At 47.1% G+C, this 22,277-nt stretch overlaps 2 protein-coding genes across 3 annotated transcripts in view; both read right to left on the minus strand.

The window, feature by feature from the left end:
* Positions 1–35: 35 nt before the first annotated feature.
* Positions 36–10,718, minus strand: pdcd4b (programmed cell death 4b). The gene is made up of 12 exons (XM_004066332.5): positions 10,599–10,718; positions 10,170–10,235; positions 8,013–8,321; positions 6,336–6,430; positions 6,131–6,244; positions 5,821–6,042; positions 4,751–4,848; positions 3,725–3,839; positions 3,501–3,608; positions 913–1,023; positions 697–836; positions 36–614 (listed from the first exon to the last, which is right to left on the minus strand). The coding sequence occupies exons 2-12, from the start codon at positions 10,213–10,215 to the stop codon at positions 554–556; spliced, it is 1,419 nt and encodes a 472-aa protein (XP_004066380.1). The 5' UTR covers positions 10,216–10,235; positions 10,599–10,718; the 3' UTR covers positions 36–553.
* Positions 10,719–11,886: 1,168 nt separating this feature from the next.
* The window catches only part of rbm20 (RNA binding motif protein 20), a 75,893-nt gene continuing 65,502 nt past the window's right edge, over positions 11,887–22,277 (minus strand). For both annotated transcript variants that reach the window (XM_078946847.1, XM_078946804.1), the window contains 6 exons: positions 20,728–21,349; positions 20,593–20,664; positions 19,945–20,512; positions 19,138–19,203; positions 17,362–17,483; positions 11,887–12,877 (listed from right to left, as the gene is read on the minus strand). In XM_078946847.1, the coding sequence (XP_078802973.1) occupies positions 12,827–12,877; positions 17,362–17,483; positions 19,138–19,203; positions 19,945–20,512; positions 20,593–20,664; positions 20,728–21,349 (1,501 nt within the window). In that variant the 3' untranslated portion in view covers positions 11,887–12,826. The remainder of the gene's footprint in view (positions 12,878–17,361; positions 17,484–19,137; positions 19,204–19,944; positions 20,513–20,592; positions 20,665–20,727; positions 21,350–22,277) is intronic.

The raw sequence follows: 22,277 nt of genomic DNA on the forward strand, positions 1-22,277 counted from the left end.
TGTGGAGTGTGTTTGAATATCGACACACAAACAGGTTTCCGTTCTGAACGGTTTAATAAACAAACACAGATTGGTCGATATTCTTGTGAAAGTACAAAAATAAAACCTTATGTACAGCCTTCTAGGACGTTACCTGATGTGTGGTATCCCTACCTGAATGACACCTGTGTGTTGCAGCAGGTAAACAGTCAAGCACAGCAAACACAAAAGAAGACGGTTTACTACCCAATACTGCTCTCCCATTATGTATGGAACCCCCCCCCCCCCCCCCCCCCTCCATAAAGCTCTGAACACCAATCAAGTCTTTTTTGTTTTTGTTCACAAACACTTTTGGGAAATCACACAAAGAAACAACGTTCTACACAATAAGAGGAAATGATGAATGCTGGGAGGCGTGGCACTTCAGGGATAGCTTATGTCAATGTTATCTACTAACACCTTTAGGCAAATGATGCTTTAGTCACACGGCATTTTCTTTATCCAGAATTGTTCTAACAGAAGGGAGAAAACCTCGTGGTTCTGCTTTTTTGTCCTCCTTCCAGGAGTTCTGGTCTTAGAACCGTTCCATTTCCACCACCTCGCCGTCTCCCTCGCTGACCAGCCTCTTCCGGCTCCTGACCATCAGAAGCAAGAACGCCATCATTAGGAAGAAAAAAAAACATTTAGGGAAGGCATTTACGAGGAAAAAATACGTACCGACGAGGACATTTATCCCTCAGCTTCATTCCAACTATTTCCATGTTGAAACTCTTCTCCACAAACTGCTCCAGTAGGTAGTACGCTCGAGGAACATCGATGTTGATTTCTGCAATGTCCATGTAAACCCTCTCATAGCCCTACAGAAAACACACCAAGACATCAGTCTTTACAAACACATGCAGGACCGCGGTCTGACAGACGGTGGCGCCCTACCCTTCTAATTTGGTCCACAGTGATGATGGAGGACACGGACAGGGACTTGAGGAGCTGCAAGATCATCTTGAACATTTTCTCCCCTTTGGACTCCAGAACCATCACGATTGCCTGAAGAGGGCGACAAAGACCTTTTGCTCGTGCTCAAAGGCGTGCAGTAACCGCTCCAGCATCAGCTGATTTACTAGACCTTAGGTATCAGTCACATATACCTGTGGAGGGTTTGACCCAGAAGGGTTCTGCGGGTTTATGGGTTGTCCAGATCCGTGGATGGAGGGTATCGTAACCCTTGTGCTATCCTAGGCACTTTAACGTTGGGAGTTGGGTCATCTAGACCCACTAGACAGTGCTCTGAACCTTTTTTCTTCAATGATTTGTGATCTTCACTGGTGTCCATGGATTACATAAAATCTTTCCACCTTTATCCACCTTTGTCATGGTAGGGAGAACACCTCAATGGAAGGGGGGGGGGGGGGTCATCTAAGATAGCATGTCATGAAAGGGGATCGTACCATTGTGGTAAGTGTGTCGTAAAGTTTTCATAAGGATAATGGAAGTTCCACGCACGTATGACGTACGGGTGATGCTGTCATACGGCGTCCTTACACCACGCTCTAGTCATTATTAAGGTGTGAGTTCTAGCTGAACATTCTGCTTTATTATTATGGTCTGTGGGAACGTCCATCTCATAAATCCATATTTAGATCAAAGACTCCTGTTTTTATTCTGTTAAATGCAGGTTTCTTTTATTTTTAAGTTTAAGGCTCTTCTCTGCTTCCTCTTTTCTGCATAAAAACCTTTCCAAATACTTTTGTTTTTCTTAGCTAGCTTTGGCGTTTCAGTTTAGCAGTCGGATCTATCGCTTAAAGAAAGTAGTTAATGGATTTTCCACGTGACCGAGCGACTTGACCACCATGAACGAGACGGACGTGGTGTGGAGAATCCCGTAGCTTTTCAAAATAAAATGTCCTTCAGAATTAGATCATGAATCAAGCAGAAAAACTGTACCAACCGGTCCGTGGGACGGTTGGTACCGGTATATGTGTTCAGTTGGTTGGTACTGGTATATGTGTACAGTTGGTTGGTACTGGTATATGTCTTCAGTTGGTTGGTACTGGTATATGTGTACAGTTGGTTGGTACTGGTACTGGTATATGTCTTCAGTTGGTTGGTACTGGTATATGTCTTCAGTTGGTTGGTACTGGTATATGTGTACAGTTGGTTGGTACTGGTACTGGTATATGTCTTCAGTTGGTTGGTACTGGTATATGGGTACAGTTGGTTGGTACTGGTATATGTCTTCAGTTGGTTGGTACTGGTACTGGTATATGTGTTCAGTTGGTTAGTACTGGTACTGGTATATGTGTTCAGTTGGTTGGTACTGGTATATGTGTTCAGTTGGTTGGTACTGGTACTGGTATATGTGTTCAGTTGGTTAGTACTGGTACTGGTATATGTGTTCAGTTGGTTAGTACTGGTACTGGTATATGTGTTCAGTTGGTTGGTACTGGTACTGGTATATGTGTTCAGTTGGTTGGTACTGGTATATGTGTTCAGTTGGTTAGTACTGGTACTGGTATATGTGTTCAGTTGGTTAGTACTGGTACTGGTATATGTGTTCAGTTGGTTAGTACTGGTACTGGTATATGTCTTCTGTTGGTTGGTACTAGTATATGTCTTCAGTTGGTTGGTACCGGTATATGTCTTCAGTTGGTTGGTACTAGTATATGTCTTCAGTTGGTTGGTACCGGTATATGTCTTCAGTTGGTTGGTACCGGTATATGTGTTCAGTTGGTTAGTACTGGTACTGGTATATGTGTTCAGTTGGTTAGTACTGGTACTGGTATATGTGTTCAGTTGGTTGGTACTGGTACTGGTATATGTGTTCAGTTGGTTGGTACTGGTACTGGTATATGTGTTCAGTTGGTTGGTACTGGTACTGGTATATGTGTTCAGTTGGTTAGTACTGGTACTGGTATATGTGTTCAGTTGGTTAGTACTGGTACTGGTATATGTGTACAGTTGGTTAGTACTGGTACTGGTATATGTGTACAGTTGGTTAGTACTGGTACTGGTATATGTGTTCAGTTGGTTGGTACTAGTATATGTCTTCAGTTGGTTGGTACTGGTATATGTTTTCAGTTGGTTAGTACTGGTACTGGTATATGTCTTCAGTTGGTTGGTACTAGTATATGTCTTCAGTTGGTTGGTACCGGTATATGTGTTCAGTTGGTTGGCACTGGTATATGTGTTCAGTACGACCTGTCGTCTGCAGCATGACCATAGAAAAAAACTGCATGACAGCTTCACTGAGCGTCTACCAACTTGAGATTCTGTGCGGGTCACCTGTGTGCCCGTACAGGTTTGACCATTTTCACCTGTAAGGACAGCTGGGACTGAAGCTTCTAGTCATTTCCATGTTCTCATCGCTGGACTAAGCAGGAGGAAATGTGGAATTCAGCTCCAAGCTTAAAGCCACATGTACGGCTAAACTGAGCTTCTCAGTGAAAGGAGAAGCTCAAAGACCGTTTTTCTGAATTACAAAAAAATGTAACCAGATCAGGAAAGACCATTTCTTTGTCGTTTACCTCGTAGACGAATTCGTGGTGGAAGTGAGGGACCTCCAGATCCCTCAGGCATCTCTCCGCCTCCTTCAAGTCTCCAGATAAGATGTACTCCTTCAGGAGGAGATTAACCTGCACCACCAGAGAATCCCAAAGAACATGAGGAGCTCTGCAGATGCACTACTGAGGGTTTCTACTTTCTTTCTACTTTATTTTATATATTTCCATTGACAGAAGGTACTATGTACCTCTTTAATGAGTTGTGTGACAGATCTTTGTCCTCCACCGATGCTCCACTGGCCGTCAATTCGAAGTCCACCTTTACTCATCTTCAGCAGCACAACAGCTCGGTCTAGCGCCGCCCTAAAAACCAACACTCCATTTACCAATAACTCTCACTCTCATCCTGGAGTAACAGTTCAACCAAAGTAGTACCGTAATTTCCGGACTATAGAGCGCACCTGATTATAAGCTGCATCCATCACATTTTTAAAGGATGAACCATTTTGTACATACATAAGCCGCACCAGTCTATAAGCCGCATGTGCCCACATTGAAACATGTGATGTAGAATAAGGATGCGTATGTACTGAAAGCGCCGTGTGTGTGTGTGTAAGTAAGAGGAGGGAGCGCGTGCAGCAGAAGAGTGTTGGGGATGCGTGTTCATTTTCCAAACCCGTTGGTGATGGTGGATTTTTTCACACGGCTTTTAACGATTGCTTTGAACTTGACAGCTGCGTCATCTGCATTTCTTCTTACATTTTCCATGATGAGGGTCTGTTCCTGCTATTCATTCACAAAGCAGGAATTTACATTAAACCTGCGTCTTCCTCGACACATATCCCTTACTGCCCCATCTCACTCTTACCCTTTCTGCCCGAGCGCCTCTAGGGGCCGTTAGAAAAAATGCATAAAAAAAAAAAAGAAGGCATTAATTAGCCGCATCATTGAATAAGCCGCAGGGTTGAAAGCGTGTGACAAATGTAGCGTCTTATAATCTGGAAATTACGGTAATCGCTTTGGTTGGATGTCGTCAATTCTCAGAACTATGTCAAGAATATTTGGATGGATCCGCCCAGGAGGCCCTTACCTGGAGTCCTAAGCCACTTCCATGAATTCAACATTTCTGTATTTTTACAAAAGTTTACTCGTAATTAAATGACGACTAAACTGAAGTCCAACTTCTTCATTTTCTGAATCCTTCTACCTTGTAAATTATACGGGGAGAATAAACATGTGATAAATCGTTCCGACAAGCTCATGAAGCGTCATACCTGGCGTATTCACAGTCCACTTTGCCTCTGTAGCCGTCGATGTAGGTCTTGGACAGTATTTGGTCGTTGACAGCTCGAGCAATAAATTGTCCAACCAACTGTTGAGGTAAATGACAAACATCCCTAAAGTCACACATGACTCCGTAGTTGAACTCTAACCAGCAGCTCTGTTGGTCTTTCTGTTCATTGGTGATAAACTGCATCGTTCAGAGGATTTACCGCCAACAGAACACAGGCGTGACCGTTGGCGCTGCGGGCCTCGCGGGCCTTTGTTCACAGCACCGCTGGCTTGACTCTCCTACCACAAAGACAAGAGGCCGCTCCGTCCCATCTGACCTGGGACCCCGGCCAGGCCAGCTGGGATACGAGACCCCGAGAACCACTAAGAGGGGGCAGGGTGGGACAATAAGAAGGGCCTTTACATCCACATGGAGGGAGCAGAAATGACCAAATCAGAGGAATGGGGGGGCGACGCCCACAACCCGCCCTCAGAGACTCCTTCTGTGTTTGCATTTCACGAGCAGACAGACAATAGTGGGCCTGTCGTGTCAGCGGAGACAGAAAGAGCTCAAACCCTCATGCAGGCAGAACTCCACAGCCCCCAACCAACACATCACACCTCATCCTCACCTCAGACACAACAGGAAGCAGAAACGCTAAACCACAGCTGCCCTGGAACAATTCAATTCAATTCAATTTTATTTGTATAGCCCAAAATCACAACGACAGTCGTCTCGATGGGCTTCGAAGTAAAACATGAAATCAAAAGGATCACGAATACAAAGAGTTCAATAGAAAAATACTAAAATGAACTAACAAACTGACTAAGCTATACTGGCATCCCTGCCCTTAGACCCCCCTTCGAACAGGCTTCTCATTTAAGCTCCAACACCCAAACTACAAACAGAAGGGGGCTTTGAACGGTGTACCAGCACACGTGTGTTCGTTTTCATCAGACAAGATGTCCATAACATGAGATGAAGGTAAGGAAGCGCATGGCTCTGTTCTGCAGCCATCGCTAAACGCCAACATGTGTGACTCCAAGGTTCATGTCAGCAGGACCAACACACCTGAGGGGCTCCAGGCGTATCCAAGACCAGGTCAGGCAGCTCCACCAGCAGCTTGTCAAAGGACTTTTCCATGTCTCTGTGTGACAGGACGCTTCCACACAGGTCCGCCAGCAGCCTGGAAGTCAGCTCCCTGTGGCTGGCTTTGGCCTCCAGGGCCAGTGACACGGCCAGGGACGGCACCTCGCTCCGCATGGGCCCCAGGTTCAGCTCCGAAAGCAGCTCCTGCACGCTCAGAAAACCAGGAACCTTCAACATGCAAGCTGATGGTTCCATCATCAGTGTCTGCACACAGGAAGTCTGCAGAACTTACAGCTACTTCATTGGTGTCTCCGTGTTCAAAGTACTCTTGAACTATGGGGGCGACGGTCTTCTCAAAGTCGCTCTCTTCCAGTGGAGGAACCACGGTCTCATACACACAGTTCTCCTGTCAGAACCCCAAGGTTTGGATGGGATTTAGTCCAAACCCACCGAGCCTTCAGTCGTGGGATTACTAGCATCAGCACTACTGGGGTTACCTGGTCTTCATCAAAGTTGGGGTCCTTTTCGTCTACTTTTACTGGTTCATAAAGTTCTCCAGATCTTCCCCAAACACCTTTTCCTCCTGCTCCACCTGCAGACAGAACACACCACGTGAGCATGACCGGAACGTCCCAACTGTCCTCAGCGCAGGAGCAGCTTTAGAGTCTCCTGAAGAATCCTGGAGGCTTCTTCAAACTAACTGTAGGGAGGAAGACTGCCAGAAAACTGGGATCCATCTCTGAAAACAGTTTTGCAACCTCCTCCAAGAATCAATTCAAGCAGCTTTTACAGCCGTGGTCATTTCTGCATGTATATGCGTGCATGCGAGCCATTCAACACAGCAGCGGGGGAGGGGGGTTCAAACCAGACCAAAAATTGTAAACAGAAGCTGTTCTTAGTTTACCAAAGTCAAGTTTGTGATTTTCTTCATTTACAAAAGAGCAGAACAGATGACAGTCAGGTGGGTCTGAAGCCTGAGCTGTGCTCCGTGTTCACCGCCGCCGTCTAAACTCAGAGTCTCCAGCTCACCGTCTGCGGCGCCCAGTTAACCATCAGAAAGCTCACTGCTATGACGGACAGCTGCACCTTCATCATCAGCGCTCTTCATCTAAACAAATGTCCCGAGCATGTTTTGGCCCAGACGAGTCATTTAGTATAAACCACAACATTCAAATCACTAATACTTCCAATAGTACTTCCATGTGTACTTAAACATGTGTATAACTCCGGTCAGCCCTGAATCCGACAGCATCGTCCCGTTAATGTGGATGACATCAACCAGAGCAGCTCCACACAGTTCTAGACTAAAACCATCCCTGGGTTCTGGGATGAGGCCCGTCTAGCCACACCCTTCATTCAGATAGATTTGAATCAGGAGCAGATGAAAACATGCTCCTCCCCCTTTCTGATGCAGACCAACAGATCCATGAACGTCTTTGTTTTCCTGGTCTGAGCTGGAATCTGGATCAGAACTGGACGGATGGATGGATCTGATACTGCTGCTGTTTTTGCTGCACCGCTAACGTTAGCTTAGGGGTGTGGGGGGCTGTAAGCTAGCAGGAGAGAATGTAAACAAAGCGATGATGTTTCATCCACAACTCAGAGGAGAATTTCTGATGAACTCCTGCCGCTCTGCAGAAACTATGTCCTAGAAAACGACAGAGGTTTCCGATTTTAGCTATAAACAGCATCATCATAATGAAAAGAGTTCTGGGAAGTCTTTGGAAACAGACCAGAAGATGACCGGAATGGGACTTTAACACAGGGAAGACAAAACTTTATGTCAACCAAAGAAACAAGTACAATCTTCAATGTGTAGCGCTTTGTTCTAATGTAACGCTACCTTTTTTTAAATACATTTCTTGAAAAAAATGACTTTTTTCTTTAGATCAGTATTTTGGTTTGCTGGAGCCTTAAGCCCCGCCCCCCTCCAGAACAGTGTGGATGTGAAAAGACCGACAGCACCGTCCCCGACGGCTCAAACCATCTCACTGAAAGGACCAGAAGCAGCTGCTATTCAGACCAACAACCTTCCAGAGGCGCGTCGTTGATCCCAACCTTCTCCTCAAAAGCAAACGTTCCTGACTTTTCCATCACTTCATAAACAGACCTTTGGGTCAGGAAAGGTCACGTAAGAGCCGAGCGGATGTCATTTCCATCAAATGTCCTCTTACCCTTTTTGGGCAGACCTCTGCCCTTCCCCAGGCGGGTTTTTCTGTCCATCAGTTTACTCTTGGGACTTGTGGGCGCTGCCGCGCTTCCCTTGAGCACGTCCCCATTGTCACTGAGGGAGTCGCCCCGGCCGGAATCCCTGGAGGAGTTCTTCCTCAGCTTCCGCTTGGCCTTCGCTTTGAGGCGAGCTTCCTGGATGCTGGACGACGCCACGCAGCCGCCGTTGACCTCGGTGACGGTCTTACTGGAGACGGACCATTTCCTGTCGCCTTCTTCTCCAGATGAGACTGAATCGCTGAGATCCTCAGCGTCTGTTCAGACGGACGACAGCAGCGTTTGGTTTGTTAGATTCAGATGTCGGTGCAGAAACGACGCCGTTAACCTCAGGAAACAGGAAAAGCATTTGAATCCGTTAAAAGTGAATGAAAAACCAGATCGGAAACGGTAGACTTTCTGGTGACATCACTTCCTCTCCGAAATGGCGTCTGTTGTTGGCGCCATCTCTGTACATGACGAGAGGAGGGATGACCTGTGCGCCACAAACAACAGACGCCATTTTGGAGCGGGAATGGCGTCTCCAGGAACGATCACATGTCAATCATGTCCTGGCAGCCAATGGGCTCCAAGCTCCACATCCGGCTCAAGTCCACAACCACCAGTCTGAACTGAAGCTGTAAAGTGAAGGAGGAGGGGCGGCTTGGCGGTGGAGTGGCCAGCACTGCCCTGGTTTGAATCCTGGCTGGGATGTTTCTGTGTGGCGTTTGCGTGTTCTACCCGTACAGCCCCCCCACCCCCCACAGTCCAAAAACATGCTTCATTGGAGACTTTAAAGCAGGGGTTGGAACCCCGGGCCACGCCTGCAACAGCTGGACACGGTGGGGGGGCGACAACAATACGCACTTGATCTGTCTTCTGATGCGTTTCTGGGGATTCAAAAACAAGAAACAGTGATCGTCTGTGGCGTGATAAGGAAAGGGTCCAATCACAGCCCTGTTCCTGTGACCCCGCCCACCTGTAGCTTCTTTTCCGCACAGCCTTCACGAATGGCGGTTTACAGTGGTGAGCGCCGTAGTTCGCTGCCGTGACATGAAAACGTTGGAACGATTCCGGAAGTGCTGCCGGTCAGACGACAGGAGGAGGACATGAGTGTCTGTGGATGGAACGTGAGCGGGAAAACGCCGTTGCACACGTTTCTGCTGGTTCTGGGTCGAGTTTTTGGCGTCGCAGCGGCTGACATTTCTGAAGTTGTAGGGTCAGATTAAACCCAGACTCTCTTTCTGTTCTGACAAATGATGAAAGAACAAGTTTAAAAGTGAATCCTGCAGCCGATCGCCCCTCCAGAGATAAACAACGATGCTGCTCAGTTAGGGGAAGATGTACGACTATGATGACCAAACTAAGGAAAACCTTTACCTGCAGTTAAAGAACCATCACAGGAGGAATTGATGAAGTTCCTCAGGTTTTGTCTCATAACGTAACAAAAGACGAATAAACCAAAATACACCTTTTTCATGTCAATATTGATGGTGTTTGCATCGTGTGGCTGTAGGTAACAGAAACCACAAACACACTTCCTTTGGTTTCTAACAGACGTAGTTCCAATACCAGTTAATGCCAAAACCTGTGTACGAAGCTTTTTGACCTGCTGTTTGTGAATAAATAACATTTCAGATCTATTGGAAACGTTTCTGTATCTATCAGAGTTCACATTCTAGTTGGTGATGTCACCGTTCAGGAGAGAATCTGGATTTGGCATTGGATTTGGTTGCTGACCGCTGCTCTAAGGTGTCCACAGGTGTGCATGTGTGTCCAGGATCAAAGCCCACCTCCCCCCAACAGAAGGACAGGCTCCAGCAACTCCTGGAGGGATGTAGCAGCTTCAGCAGATGGATGGATGGAAATGAAGGAGGAGACCCATGACTCCAAATAAACATTCGGTAACAGTTTTAGCTGTAGGTCCAAGATTCAAAGGGACTTTTTTTCAACTTAACACTATTTCCTGTTGTTATACTATGTTAAAACTCAGATGTGGGGGTCTTAAAGCTCAGTCTGGTTTTTCATTCCTTTGAGCGGATCCTGGTTTGACTCCATAAGCAGCAGCGGCACAGTAAACCCCGTCCGGACGGCCGGAGTCCCACTGCACCACAGCCGCCGCTCACCGACGGGGTTGGAGTTGAGCCAAGCCTCGCAGTCAGCCGCCATCATCCGGACCGGAACCGGTTCACCTGCAGGCAGAAGACACGTGACGACGCGTCCAGACGCCCCTCCCCCACCGTGTTGACAAACAATGGCTGCAGCTCCGACGGTCACGGTCAGACCCCCCCCCCCCCGGTGATGGAAACTTTATGTCAGAGCACATTTACGATTCACACTGTCTCACATAAAACACGTTCTATGGAAATTCAGCTGAGTGACTGAGGAATAATTCACTCAAATATAAACGCCTTCCAACCACAAACGTAAAAAAATGCTTCAGCTTGAATCCAGAATCAAGTCCACATTAAAATCCTCACAAAAAGTTCATCCTTAACATAAATGTTCCGTTTTTTATCAAAGATTCATGGAGAAACCAAAGGAAAAGCTCTCACCGTCTCAGCCTGTCGAGCTTCCCACTCGAACGCGATCGGGTGTTCTGTCTCTCCTACCCAGCAACAGCGTCACGCGGGACTGTGTTGGTCTTCTCTGATTGGCTACAGGGAGGTGTGCTTTTAAGAGCGAACCAATGAAAATGCAACACGGAATTTTCTTCTCGCAAATTCTCTCGTCTGCGCAGCTGTGAAATATTGCCCCCTATCGGTGGAGCTGCGGCCCTTTAACACCAACGACGGCGGGGTCATTATCAGAATAAAGACAACTTTATCTACTCTGTTAAGTTACAACTATGAGTGACAAACACCAACAAAGATTAAAAAAAAAAACGTTAAAATTTTAAAATTAGCTTTAGAAAAACAAAATAGTTTAAGACCTGTACCTTCAAAGGAGCCTGCAGATGTCAAATGACCTCTGAGATCTAATTTGATGTAATTCTGCATTTTCACTGCACTTTTGCAGACTAAACCTGTTTGAGGATTTCTGCGTGGAAGCCAATAAAATAACAAACGGTTCAGATATCTTATATAATGAAGCTGATACAAAAAACACAAAGAGAAGTAATGTTTGAGGTGGATTTCAGTCAACATGGAACTACAGTCATTTCCTTTAGTATCTGAAAGCAGCTCTAGAACATCCTCACTCCTACTATTGAGGACGACATCTGCAGGCCTGCATCATGGCTCCTGCAGATGAAGACTGACCTGTCAACAAAAGCAACAACAAACCTTTGAGAAATGAGATAAAATAAGTTTGAGTCTTCATTTTCTGATCAGAGTATTGCTGTGTGGTCTCTAAATGAATGATGTCTAAATAAACATGGTTATCTTGGACTAAATAAACAGACGCAGCACAAAGAGGATTCCACTAAAGATGCATTTGTGAGTTTGATGAGACGAGCGTTTAGTGCACCGTTGGCCTGCAAACTTTTGAGACGTCCACAAATCTTTTCCGACTGTAAGGAATCCAAACCTGCAGAGGTTTGAGGAAGAAACCAGAATAATCCAGGACAGCAAAACGCGTATCAGACAGAATGGCATTGATGTTTGACATGAAGAAACTCTTCCTGCCGGACATCTGGACAAAAATCACATATTTCCAGAAATGTAATGACATTTCTATTATTATAATTCTTGTTATCATTATTCAGTCCAACTGTAAACATGATTTGATAGTAGAGGCCCACATGCTGCAGCTAAAGCTTCTCCCTCCACACCAGGGGGCGCTCTTCCACCACAGACCCATTCCAGAACCTTCCCAACACATAACCAGAGACAGATTCTGAGATTCACTTTAGATTTGTTGTTTTATTTCTGTTTGCATCAAAATTCTTTTGACCGTGTTTCTAATGAACAAGACGGTTGTTGTTTTCACAGTATCATCATTCACAGTGTGGAAAAACAGAGTCTGGCCACCGAAACATGAGACCCTGTGTTGATTCACACGTGGTCCAAGTTCAGCATTTTGAGGTATTATGTGACGGTGAGTCTTTGACTGTTTCATCAACAAAACATCTTCTTACTTCTTTATTTCATAGTTAACTTTAAATAATGAAAGGGTTTAACTCGATACAAATACAATCAGGGAGAAGAAGAAGAAAAAACAGTAGAAACCTGCAGACGAGTCCCGTAACAGACAGAAAAAATGCACAGAAATCACCTGAAAAGCCCCGCTGACCTGAGAATGTGCCTCGTTTTCCTTAGAGAGGAAAACCTGCGGCCCCCCAGGAGCTCATTCTGCCCCAAATACAAGCTGAACAAAAACACACTTCAAGAACTCAAACCACATTGGTATTCTACTTCATTTAGAATTAAGACACAAACTGGGTACAGAACAGATACCAACAAATGCTGCCAGCATCTTCTGTTTGTGTAGGTCGTTGTCTCTGATGGGCCTGAATTCAATGGTTACTGATAATAGTCTTGTTTTTCCTTTAGGCTTCACATTTGAACCCAACAAACCGGCTAAGCTTCTCTATGAAAGACTTTCACACAGTAAAGAAAACGATTTGAAGAAATGCTGTTCATTCACTTCATGTAATCTATGTACACAACCGCACAACTTACAGCAGAATCGTACACAAACGTCATCATGACAACCCATTCAAGCTTCTGTCTTCTGTCGCCACAGCTCTCCCCGGGTCTGCACAAACTGGACACCAGTATGAGGCTGTCCCCCGCTGTTTGCTGTCCCAGAGGTGAAAGGTTAAGCCCTCGCCAGCGGGGGACTAGTTCAGGACGCTCGACAGACTGTCCTCTGCCAGCTGGGACAAGTATTTCTGAAAAAAAAAAACAGGAGAAAGAATCTATATGAACACAAACCCTTAAAACGTTTAAGAACGTCTGACATCAAAGTAGAAAAAGATCTTTAACACAGGAGCTTCATGGAACCACAGGTTCTTCTATGATTCCAGCAGACAACCAAAGCTCTCTGAAACCCTGAGACGGAAAACATCTGGACAACCAGATGTGACATCACTAAAACCCAGCCACTCAGAGGAGGCAAAGCAAACGGACCCCATTTGAGAACATCTTCCATTTAATAAAAGCTCATTTCAAGGATTTTAAAGTTCATTTGTGACATTTTCACAGAGTTCTGGAGTCTTCAGCCTTGGCAGCTGCACAGGAACATTTGTTAAGCTGCTGCAGAAAACAAACGGCCTTTTCCTTCAGCAAGACAGACTCATTTAAACGTCAGAAGCCACAGTCTTACCTCAGTGATAGGCAGCACAGGTGTGGAAAAAGAAAGACTTTACTCCTGAAATGTGATCCACCAAACATACAGTAAACAAAGCTCCTGCCTCCTTCTGCTGGGAAAGACAGACGTCCAAGCTGGCCTGAAGCCAGGAGCCCAAACTGAACGCTCTTGTAAAGGCTGCTTTGGATGCATGAAGGCATGCATGCATGCATGGATGCAAGGATGCATGGATACATGGATGCATGTAACCATGGAGACATGGATGCAAGGATGCATGGAGGCATGGATACATGGAGGCATGGATGCATGTAACCATGGAGACATGGATGCAAGGATGCATGGAGGCATGGATACATGGAGGCATGGATGGATGGATACATGGAGGAATGGATGCATGGATACATGGAGGCATTGATGGATGGATACATGGAGGCATGGATGGATGGATACATGGAGGAATGGATGCATGGATACATGGAGGCATGGATGGATGGAGGCATGGATACATGGAGGAATGGATGCATGGATACATGGAGGCATTGATGGATGGAAGGATGGATGCATGGAGGCATGGATGGATGGATGCATGGAGACATGGATGGATGGATGCATGGAGGCATGGATGGATGCATACATGGAGGCATGGAGACATGGAGACATGGAGGCATGGATGCATGGAGGCATGGAGACATGGATACATGGAGGCATTGATGGATGGAGGCATAGGTGGATGGAGGCATGGATGCATGGAGGCATGGATGGATGGAGGCATGGATGGATGGATGCATGGATACATGGAGGCATTGATGGATGGATGCATGGAGGCATGGATGGATGGAGGCATGGATGCATGGAGGCATGGATGGATGGAGGCATGGATGGATGGATGCATGGATACATGGAGGCATTGATGGATGGATGCATGGAGGCATGGATGCATGGAGGCATGGATGGATGGAGGCATGGATGCATGGATACATGGAGGCATTGATGGATGGATACATGGAGGCATGGATGGATGGAGGCATGGATGGATGGAGGAATGGATGCATGGATACATGGAGGCATTGATGGATGGATACATGGAGGCATGGATGCATGGAGGCATGGATGGATGGAGGCATGGATGCATGGATACATGGAGGCATTGATGGATGGAGGCATGGATGGATGGAGGCATGGATGGATGGAGGCATGGATGGATGGAGGCATGGATGGATGGATACATGGATGCATGTAACCATGGAGACATAGATGCAAGGATGCATGGAGGCATGGATACATGGATGCAAGGATGCATGGATGCAAGGAGGCCTGGAGGCATTGATGGATGGATACATGGAGGAATGGATGGATGGATGCATGGATGGATGGATACATGGAGGCATGGATGGATGGATACATGGAGGCATGGATGCATGGATGCAAGAATGCATGGAGGCATGGAGACATGGAGCCATGGATGCATGGAGGCATGGATGGATGGAGGCATGGATGGATGGATGCATGGATACATGGAGGCATTGATGGATGGATACATGGAGGCATTGATGGATGGAGGCATGGATGGATGGAGGCATGGATGGATGGATACATGGATGCATGTAACCATGGAGACATGGATGCAAGGATGCATGGAGGCATGGATACATGGATGCAAGGATGCATGGATGCAAGGAGGCCTGGAGGCATTGATGGATGGATACATGGAGGAATGGATGGATGGATGCATGGATGGATGGATACATGGAGGCATGGATGGATGGATACATGGAGGCATGGATGCATGGATGCAAGAATGCATGGAGGCATGGAGACATGGAGACATGGAGGCATGGATGCATGGAGGCATGGATGGATGGATGCATTAATACATGGAGGCATTGATGGATGGATACATGGAGGCATTGATGGATGGATACATGGATACATGGAGGCATTGATGGATGGATACATGGAGGCATGGATGCATGGATGCAAGAATGCATGGATGCATGGAGGCATGGAGACATGGAGGCATGGATGCATGGAGGCATGGATGGATGGATGCATTAATACATGGAGGCATTGATGGATGGATACATGGAGGCATTGATGGATGGATACATGGAGGCATTGATGGATGGATACATGGAGGCATGGATGCATGGATGCAAGAATGCATGGATGCATGGAGGCATGGAGACATGGAGGCATGGAGGCATGGATGCATGGAGGCATGGATGGATGGATGCATTAATACATGGAGGCATTAATGGATGGAGGCAGGGATGGATGGAGGCATGGATGCATGGAGGCATGGATGGATGGAGGCATGGATGGATGGAGGCATGGATGGATGGAGGCATGGAGGCATTGATGGATGGAAGTATGGATGCATGGATGCAAGAATGCATGGAGGCATGGATGCATGGATGCAAGAATGCATGGAGGCATGGATGCATGGATGCATGGATGCATGGAGGCATGGAGGCATGGATGCATGGATGCATGGAGGCATGGATGGATGGATACATGGAGGCATTGATGGATGGAGGTATGGATGCATGGATGGATGGAGGCATGGATGCATGGAGGCATGGATGGATGGAGGCATGGAGGCATTGATGGATGGAGGTATGGATGCATGGAGGCATGGATGGATGGATGCATTAATACATGGAGGCATATATGGATGGATACATGGAGGCATGGAGACATGGATGCATGGAGGCATGGATACATGGATGGATGGAGGCATTGATGGATGGAGACATGGAGACATGGATGGATGGATACATGGAGGCATTGATGGATGCAGGCAGGGATGGATGGAGGCATGGATGCATGGAGGCATGGATGGATGGAGGCATGGATGGATGGAGACATGGATGGATGGATACATGGAGGCATTGATGCATGGAGGCATGGATGGATGGAGGCATGGATGGATGGAGGCATGGATGGATGGAGGCATGGAGGCATTGATGGATGGAGGTATGGATGCATGGATGGAGGTATGGATGCATGGATGGATGGAGGCATGGAGACATGGAGACATGGAGGCATGGAGGCATGGAGGCATGGATGCATGGAGGCATGGATGGATGGATGCATTAATACATGGAGGCATTGATGCATGGATGCAAGAATGCATGGATGCATGGAGGCATGGAGACATGGATGCATGGAGGCATGGATACATGGATGGATGGAGGCATTGATGGATGGAGACATGGAGACATGGATGCATGGATGGATGGATACATGGAGGCATTGATGGATGGAGGTATGGATGCATGGATGGATGGAGGCATGGATGCATGGAGGCATGGATGGATGGATGCATTAATACATGGAGGCATTGATGGATGGATACATGGAGGCATGGATGCATGGATGCAAGAATGCATGGATGCATGGAGGCATGGAGACATGGATGGATGGAGGCATTGATGGATGGAGACATGGAGACATGGATGGATGGATACATGGAGGCATTGATGGATGGAGGCAGGGATGGATGGAGGCATGGATTAATGGAGGCATGGATGGATGGAGGTATGGATGCATGGATGGATGGAGGCATGGAGGCATTGATGGATGGAGGTATGGATGCATGGATGGATGGAGGCATGGATGCATGGAGGCATGGATGGATGGAGGCATGGATGCATGGATGGATGGAGGCATGGAGGCATTGATGCATGGAGGCATGGATACATGCTTGTGCAAAATAATCTGATGGATTCTGTTCTTGATGTCTTTTCTTTTTGGTTCTTTTAACAGTTTAGGCAAATAGATAAATAACAATAATATATCAGCTGATCTTCAGTAAAAAACAAGACTTTAGTTCACAAAACAACAAAAAATAAGCAAGAAAAACTCCCAAACCAGTAAACCTCTTTTTTGTTGTTACATGATAAGAAATCAAAGTTGAAAGTTGAACATCAGAAATCTGCAAACATTCAGTTTACATCTATGAGGGTTGGTGTTCCCATTCTCTAGGTTTGATCTGAATACCGGAGTGTGTGTGTGCATGTGTGTCTCCAGAGGAACAGGCGTGCGTGGCAGTGTGCAGCACACCTGCAGGTTCTTGTAGTGCACGGTGCTGCGACAGTGCGTGGTCTTGGCCGCGCTCTCGCTGGTGTAGAACAGTTCACAGAGTTTGCAGTAGAAGCCAGAACTCGGCACGATAAACTCCACTCCTGTTGACAGTGAGGAGAAGAATCACGTTTCAGGCTGAGGTCACATGATCCAAGCAAAAAGAATCCTGCACCACTGCAAATGCACAGAAGGCTTGTGTGAGCTGTGAACAAAGCTTGAATCCCCCACAACGGTCATCCATTGACCCATTTCCTAACTTTTCTGAGTCGTCTTTTAATCTTGATGCAGTTTTTAGCCAAAATCCCAGAACCTGTGTTGTTTTTAGGACATAGTTTCTGCAGAGCGGCAGGAGTTCATGAGTGATTCCCCTCTGAGTGGAGGGCGGGACTGTTGGCATGGAGTAAACCTGACTTCCCATCATCCCTTTGATTACACTCTCTCCCACTAGTTTACAGCAGGGGTAAAACAATTAATCAATCAATTGATCAATTGATTTTTATTCCTGATCCAACCAAATTGATCGGTCAGAGGCAAGTTGTTAACAAATGAACCATTCCATTAAAAATGGCTTCAAAATGAGATAAACCAATAATCCATCTGGGAAAATACCATGTGGATTGAGGTACTGTAGTTTTATGTTCCTATAAGATAAAAAGGACCAATCACAGCCGACAACATGAGTGATGCAGAAAAACGGTAAATGTGCTGCTTATTTAGCGCTTTCCCACCTTCCTTAAAGGCTCAAAGCGCTTCACAGTCTCATTTGGCCGTCACGCACACACATATTCACACACTGCTGAACACTGGCGCCAACCTATAACCACCAGAGGCAACTTCAGGTTCAGTGACTTGCCCAAGGTTTGGTTCCAAGCATGAACGGGCAAGGTGGGAACCAAACCTGTGATTTTCCGATCAGAGGTCGACCGCTCTACTTCTGCACCAAGGCCACCCCAACATAGCAATATGAGAGCTATCCAGCCGTCCATTTCTGATCCAGACTCCAACTCAGACCAGGAAAACAAAGATATTCATGGATCTACTGGTCTGCAGGTGGATGAGCAGAAAGGGGCGGAGCAGAAAGCTTGTGGCCTGCCGATTTTAGCACGCACGTCCGTGCTGCAGGCTTGTTCAAACGGCATTTTTTTACATGCTCTTGAATCACGAAATACTCAGATATGGGGTTTTGAGCTTCATTTTTGTTACATATCAGAAAAATGCAGCAAGAACATGTTAAAAACACCCAAAACACAGTTTCATTATAGCATCAATGACCAAACTGTCATGTAATATGAGGAAGTCTGGCTTTGTGGGGGGCTGGATTCATTCCCAGAGACATTCATGACTTAGAGGTGGTACTGAAACCTTGGCCCGTCTTCTGCTCCTGTGGTCTTTGTTGTCATTCTGCAGTGAGGCCTCTCTAAAGCCGTGTGGTGGCACATCTCATCACCGCTAATCCCAATAACACCACCCTCCAGGGTGCAGCTCACAAGCTGCCCACAGAAGCCTCTGAAAGGTCGCTCCTTAGTCTGAAAGTGCCTGGATCTGGCATCATGTTTAACGTGTTAACCCTGTTCAGCCCTTCACACATGCATCTTCAATGCTTCTCAAACCAGAACTTTCCTTAAATAGAATAAATTCAGTTTGTCACCATCTGGAGGCTTAATCCAGTCCCTGTTGTTTGGTCCCCACTAGCACAGAAACAGTCCTTTGCCTTTGTGTTGTCTTCGTGTTTCTGGATGGTTTTTGTCTGCTTACCCAGAGGAATGCTGTGCTCGCTGACAGCTTTGTCCTGGGCTGCAGAGGAAGCAGGGACCTCCATTTCTACGAGATGAGAACAGGATGGAGAACCGTCAAATTCTGAAACCCTTAGCTTATGTCTTAGTCACATGCCCGCACATGGGGGGTTCATTGACCCGGTTTTTGGGTTGTCAGGGTCCATGGAGGGCCGTGGAGGATGCATCTTAAGGGAAGCTTAGGTGTGTCTTCCAGTCTCCTTCAGGCTCATACGGCCACCTCAAGGGGCGTCATGAAAATGGATGGTACCATTGTCGTGTGTGTGGGAAGTATTGGTAAGGATAATACTTATGACGTGCAGGTGATGCAGGACGCCATACCACAAATGCTGTACACATGGGGTGACCACGCCCACACAAACTACACTCTGATTGGCTCATTTCCTCATTTTTAACAGTCAGGCTGCAGCGAGGAGCGTGCACGTTTCACGTGAACAGCTCTAACAGACTCCTACAGGCTGCAGAATTTGGGGGGGCTAAAAAAAGACAAATCTGTGCGACCGGCCTGCGTCTCACCAACGTCCCCCTTACGTGTTGTAGAAGTGTCCTCTGCGACCTGTCGCCGCCGCATGGAAGTAGAAGAAATGTGCATGAACATTTCTTATAGGGATTTAATCAGAGGTCCACCACCGTCATGTTTTGTGCGGGTCACCTGCTTTTAGCATTTTCCCCCGCAGACAGCCGGACCCACCCGTAAGGACAGCTGGGACTAAGGGGCGTCAGGTTTGTCAGTGTTTCTGTAAAACCTTGAGTTCTTGGTAAGAAGTACCTTTTTGAGGACTTTCTTCTGTTGATGGATCTTTGTTATGGATTAGTTCTGCGGCCTGTTCTTCTTGGTTTTGGCTGTCCTCTGGTGAGCAGACGGGGTTTTCCATGGTGTCCTCTTGCGGCTCAGTGGGCGGCTCTGTATGGTCGTCTAAGCACATCTCCTCCACTGCAGCCTTGAGGTCCTCCCTGGGGAAGTGTGTGACCGGCGGCCCAGAACCTTCTGGCTCTGCTTTCTGTTCTTCAGGGCTGGATGCGGTTGCTTCATCACCTTCTTTGTTACTCACACAGGCTTCTGTTTGGACTCCTGTTTCCTCACCGGAGTTTTCCTGCTCCGGTTTTTGGGTCAGAATCTCCTGCGGCTCTAAGGAAGGCGGTGCTGGAGGCTTCTCCACTGACGCCTCCACTCCGGTCTCTTTGGGGCAGGATGCAAAACCCTCCACCTCAGGGAGGTCCGGCTCAATGATGGAGTCATCTTCTCCGCCTACTTCGTCCACAGTGACCAGCTCTTCCATGTTGGTTGGAAACCAGCACTCTTCATCGGTGTCTTCGCCACTTTCCTGGTGTTTCTTCTATGAGGTTGGAGAAAGAAAAGCGTTAGAGATGTTCCGGTCCGAGTCAGTCTGAGTGTGTTTCAGGAAACCAAACTCACAGCGTCTCCATCTTCCTCTTTTGTTTTAGTGTTCTCTTGTGGTGAAATGGATTTTTCTTTTGACCCGGACTCCTGAAAAAACACTGATTTCATTCCGAGCAGGACCGACTTTTGTGCTGTGAGAACGTCACTTACATTGTTTTCTGTTTCTTTCTCGTGCTTCTCTGCAGATTCCTGCCTCCTGCTGGACCTCTTACTCCTCCTCCCTGGTGAACCTTCTGCAGGTCTGCATGGTGGCTCCTCAGCCAAGTTAAAGTCCGGATGTCTGTAGCGGACGTGGTAATCGCCTCCGTCCCTCCTCTTTGTCTTCATGTCATGCCGGGGGTATGAAGGCCTGAGACACTTCTCTGACTTGTACATTTGCTCAGAGTAGAAATGATCCTCCAGGCTCCTGTAGGAGCTAAAGCCCTGCGGGCTGCCCCGGGGGGGCCGCTCTCTGTTGTCCCTCATTCCGTCTCCAAAGTCTGAGTGTTTCTGGTAGGTGTTCCGCCGGGCGGCAGCTCGTCCGTTCGGTAGATCGTCATCCACGCTGCCTCCGTTTCTCCAGGGATCCTCCCGATCCCTCTCCTCCTCGCTCCTCCTCACGTGGGACGGCCAAACCCAAGAGCTCCGGTGGGGGCCGAGCCCATTCCTCTCCGGACCCCTGCACAGTGCTGCTGGGGGGCTGTGAGCAGAGCCGCATGATGCAAAGCTGGGGCTGTGGGAGGGGGGACTGTGGTTGATGGGGCTGCGAGAGCGCGGCCTCTCCAGCATGAAGCTGTGGAGGAAAGGCCAACATGCGATGTGACATCTGAACCTCCTCATCCTACGGATTCTGTTCAATAAAAAACAAACCTAACGGGGATCTTTGTTCAGATTTTTTTCTTTTTATGAACTACAAAAGCGAGAAACTCCAAACATGGTGGGCTCTGAGCTCATGAAATCTAAGAAGAAAAGCCACAACATGTGACAGGCATGATCCCTTTAGTTTATGTGCTCGTCACGCCGGTTTACTTCTGCCTAATGACTTTATCCACAAACATCACTGAGTGAAACGTTGGCGAAGGATTAAATCGGGGGTCACCAACCTTTTTGAGACTGAGGGCTATTTCATGGGCACTAAGTGGTATGAAGGGTGCCACTAAAAACAGGTCCCGTTTGTGAGCCCAAATACAATTTGATGACATCCTTTTGTGTGCCCTATTTTTATTTGCTCATTTTACAAAAAAAAAAATGCATGACTTTTCTAGACTCGTATTACAGGGGGGGTCAAGCTCACTTTAGGTTGCGGGCCGAACAAGATAAACATTTATTGAACACACTAAAGCTCAGTGACGTGAGGTCAGATGAGGCAAGTGAGTCACAGCCTCACCTGGCATAATCCTGATAAAATAGAAAAAGGTAAATTAAGTAAATACTATTTTCCACTGATCTGTGTTAAATATACATTTTCAGTCAACTCAACACGTTTTCCACAGTTTCTGAGGTTGAAATCGCCGAATTTGAGTGTTGTGTGATCACAGACGGAGTGGAAACTCCAGGTGAGGCTCTGAAGCGCTGTGCCTCCTGTCTGTTTGGGCTCAATGTTAACAGACACGTGAGCTGAAAACTCAGCTACAGGCCCGCAGAAAAGGCTGTAGGTGAGGCAGGCCTCACCAGCAGGGGGCAGACGTGAGCTGACAGCTGCTTTATAGTTATGCTGGTGC

The sequence above is a fragment of the Oryzias latipes genome, chromosome 1 (genome assembly GCF_053564925.1).
Source record: "Oryzias latipes strain Hd-rR chromosome 1, Olatipes_Hd-rR_3.1".
Classification (NCBI taxonomy): domain Eukaryota; kingdom Metazoa; phylum Chordata; class Actinopteri; order Beloniformes; family Adrianichthyidae; genus Oryzias; species Oryzias latipes.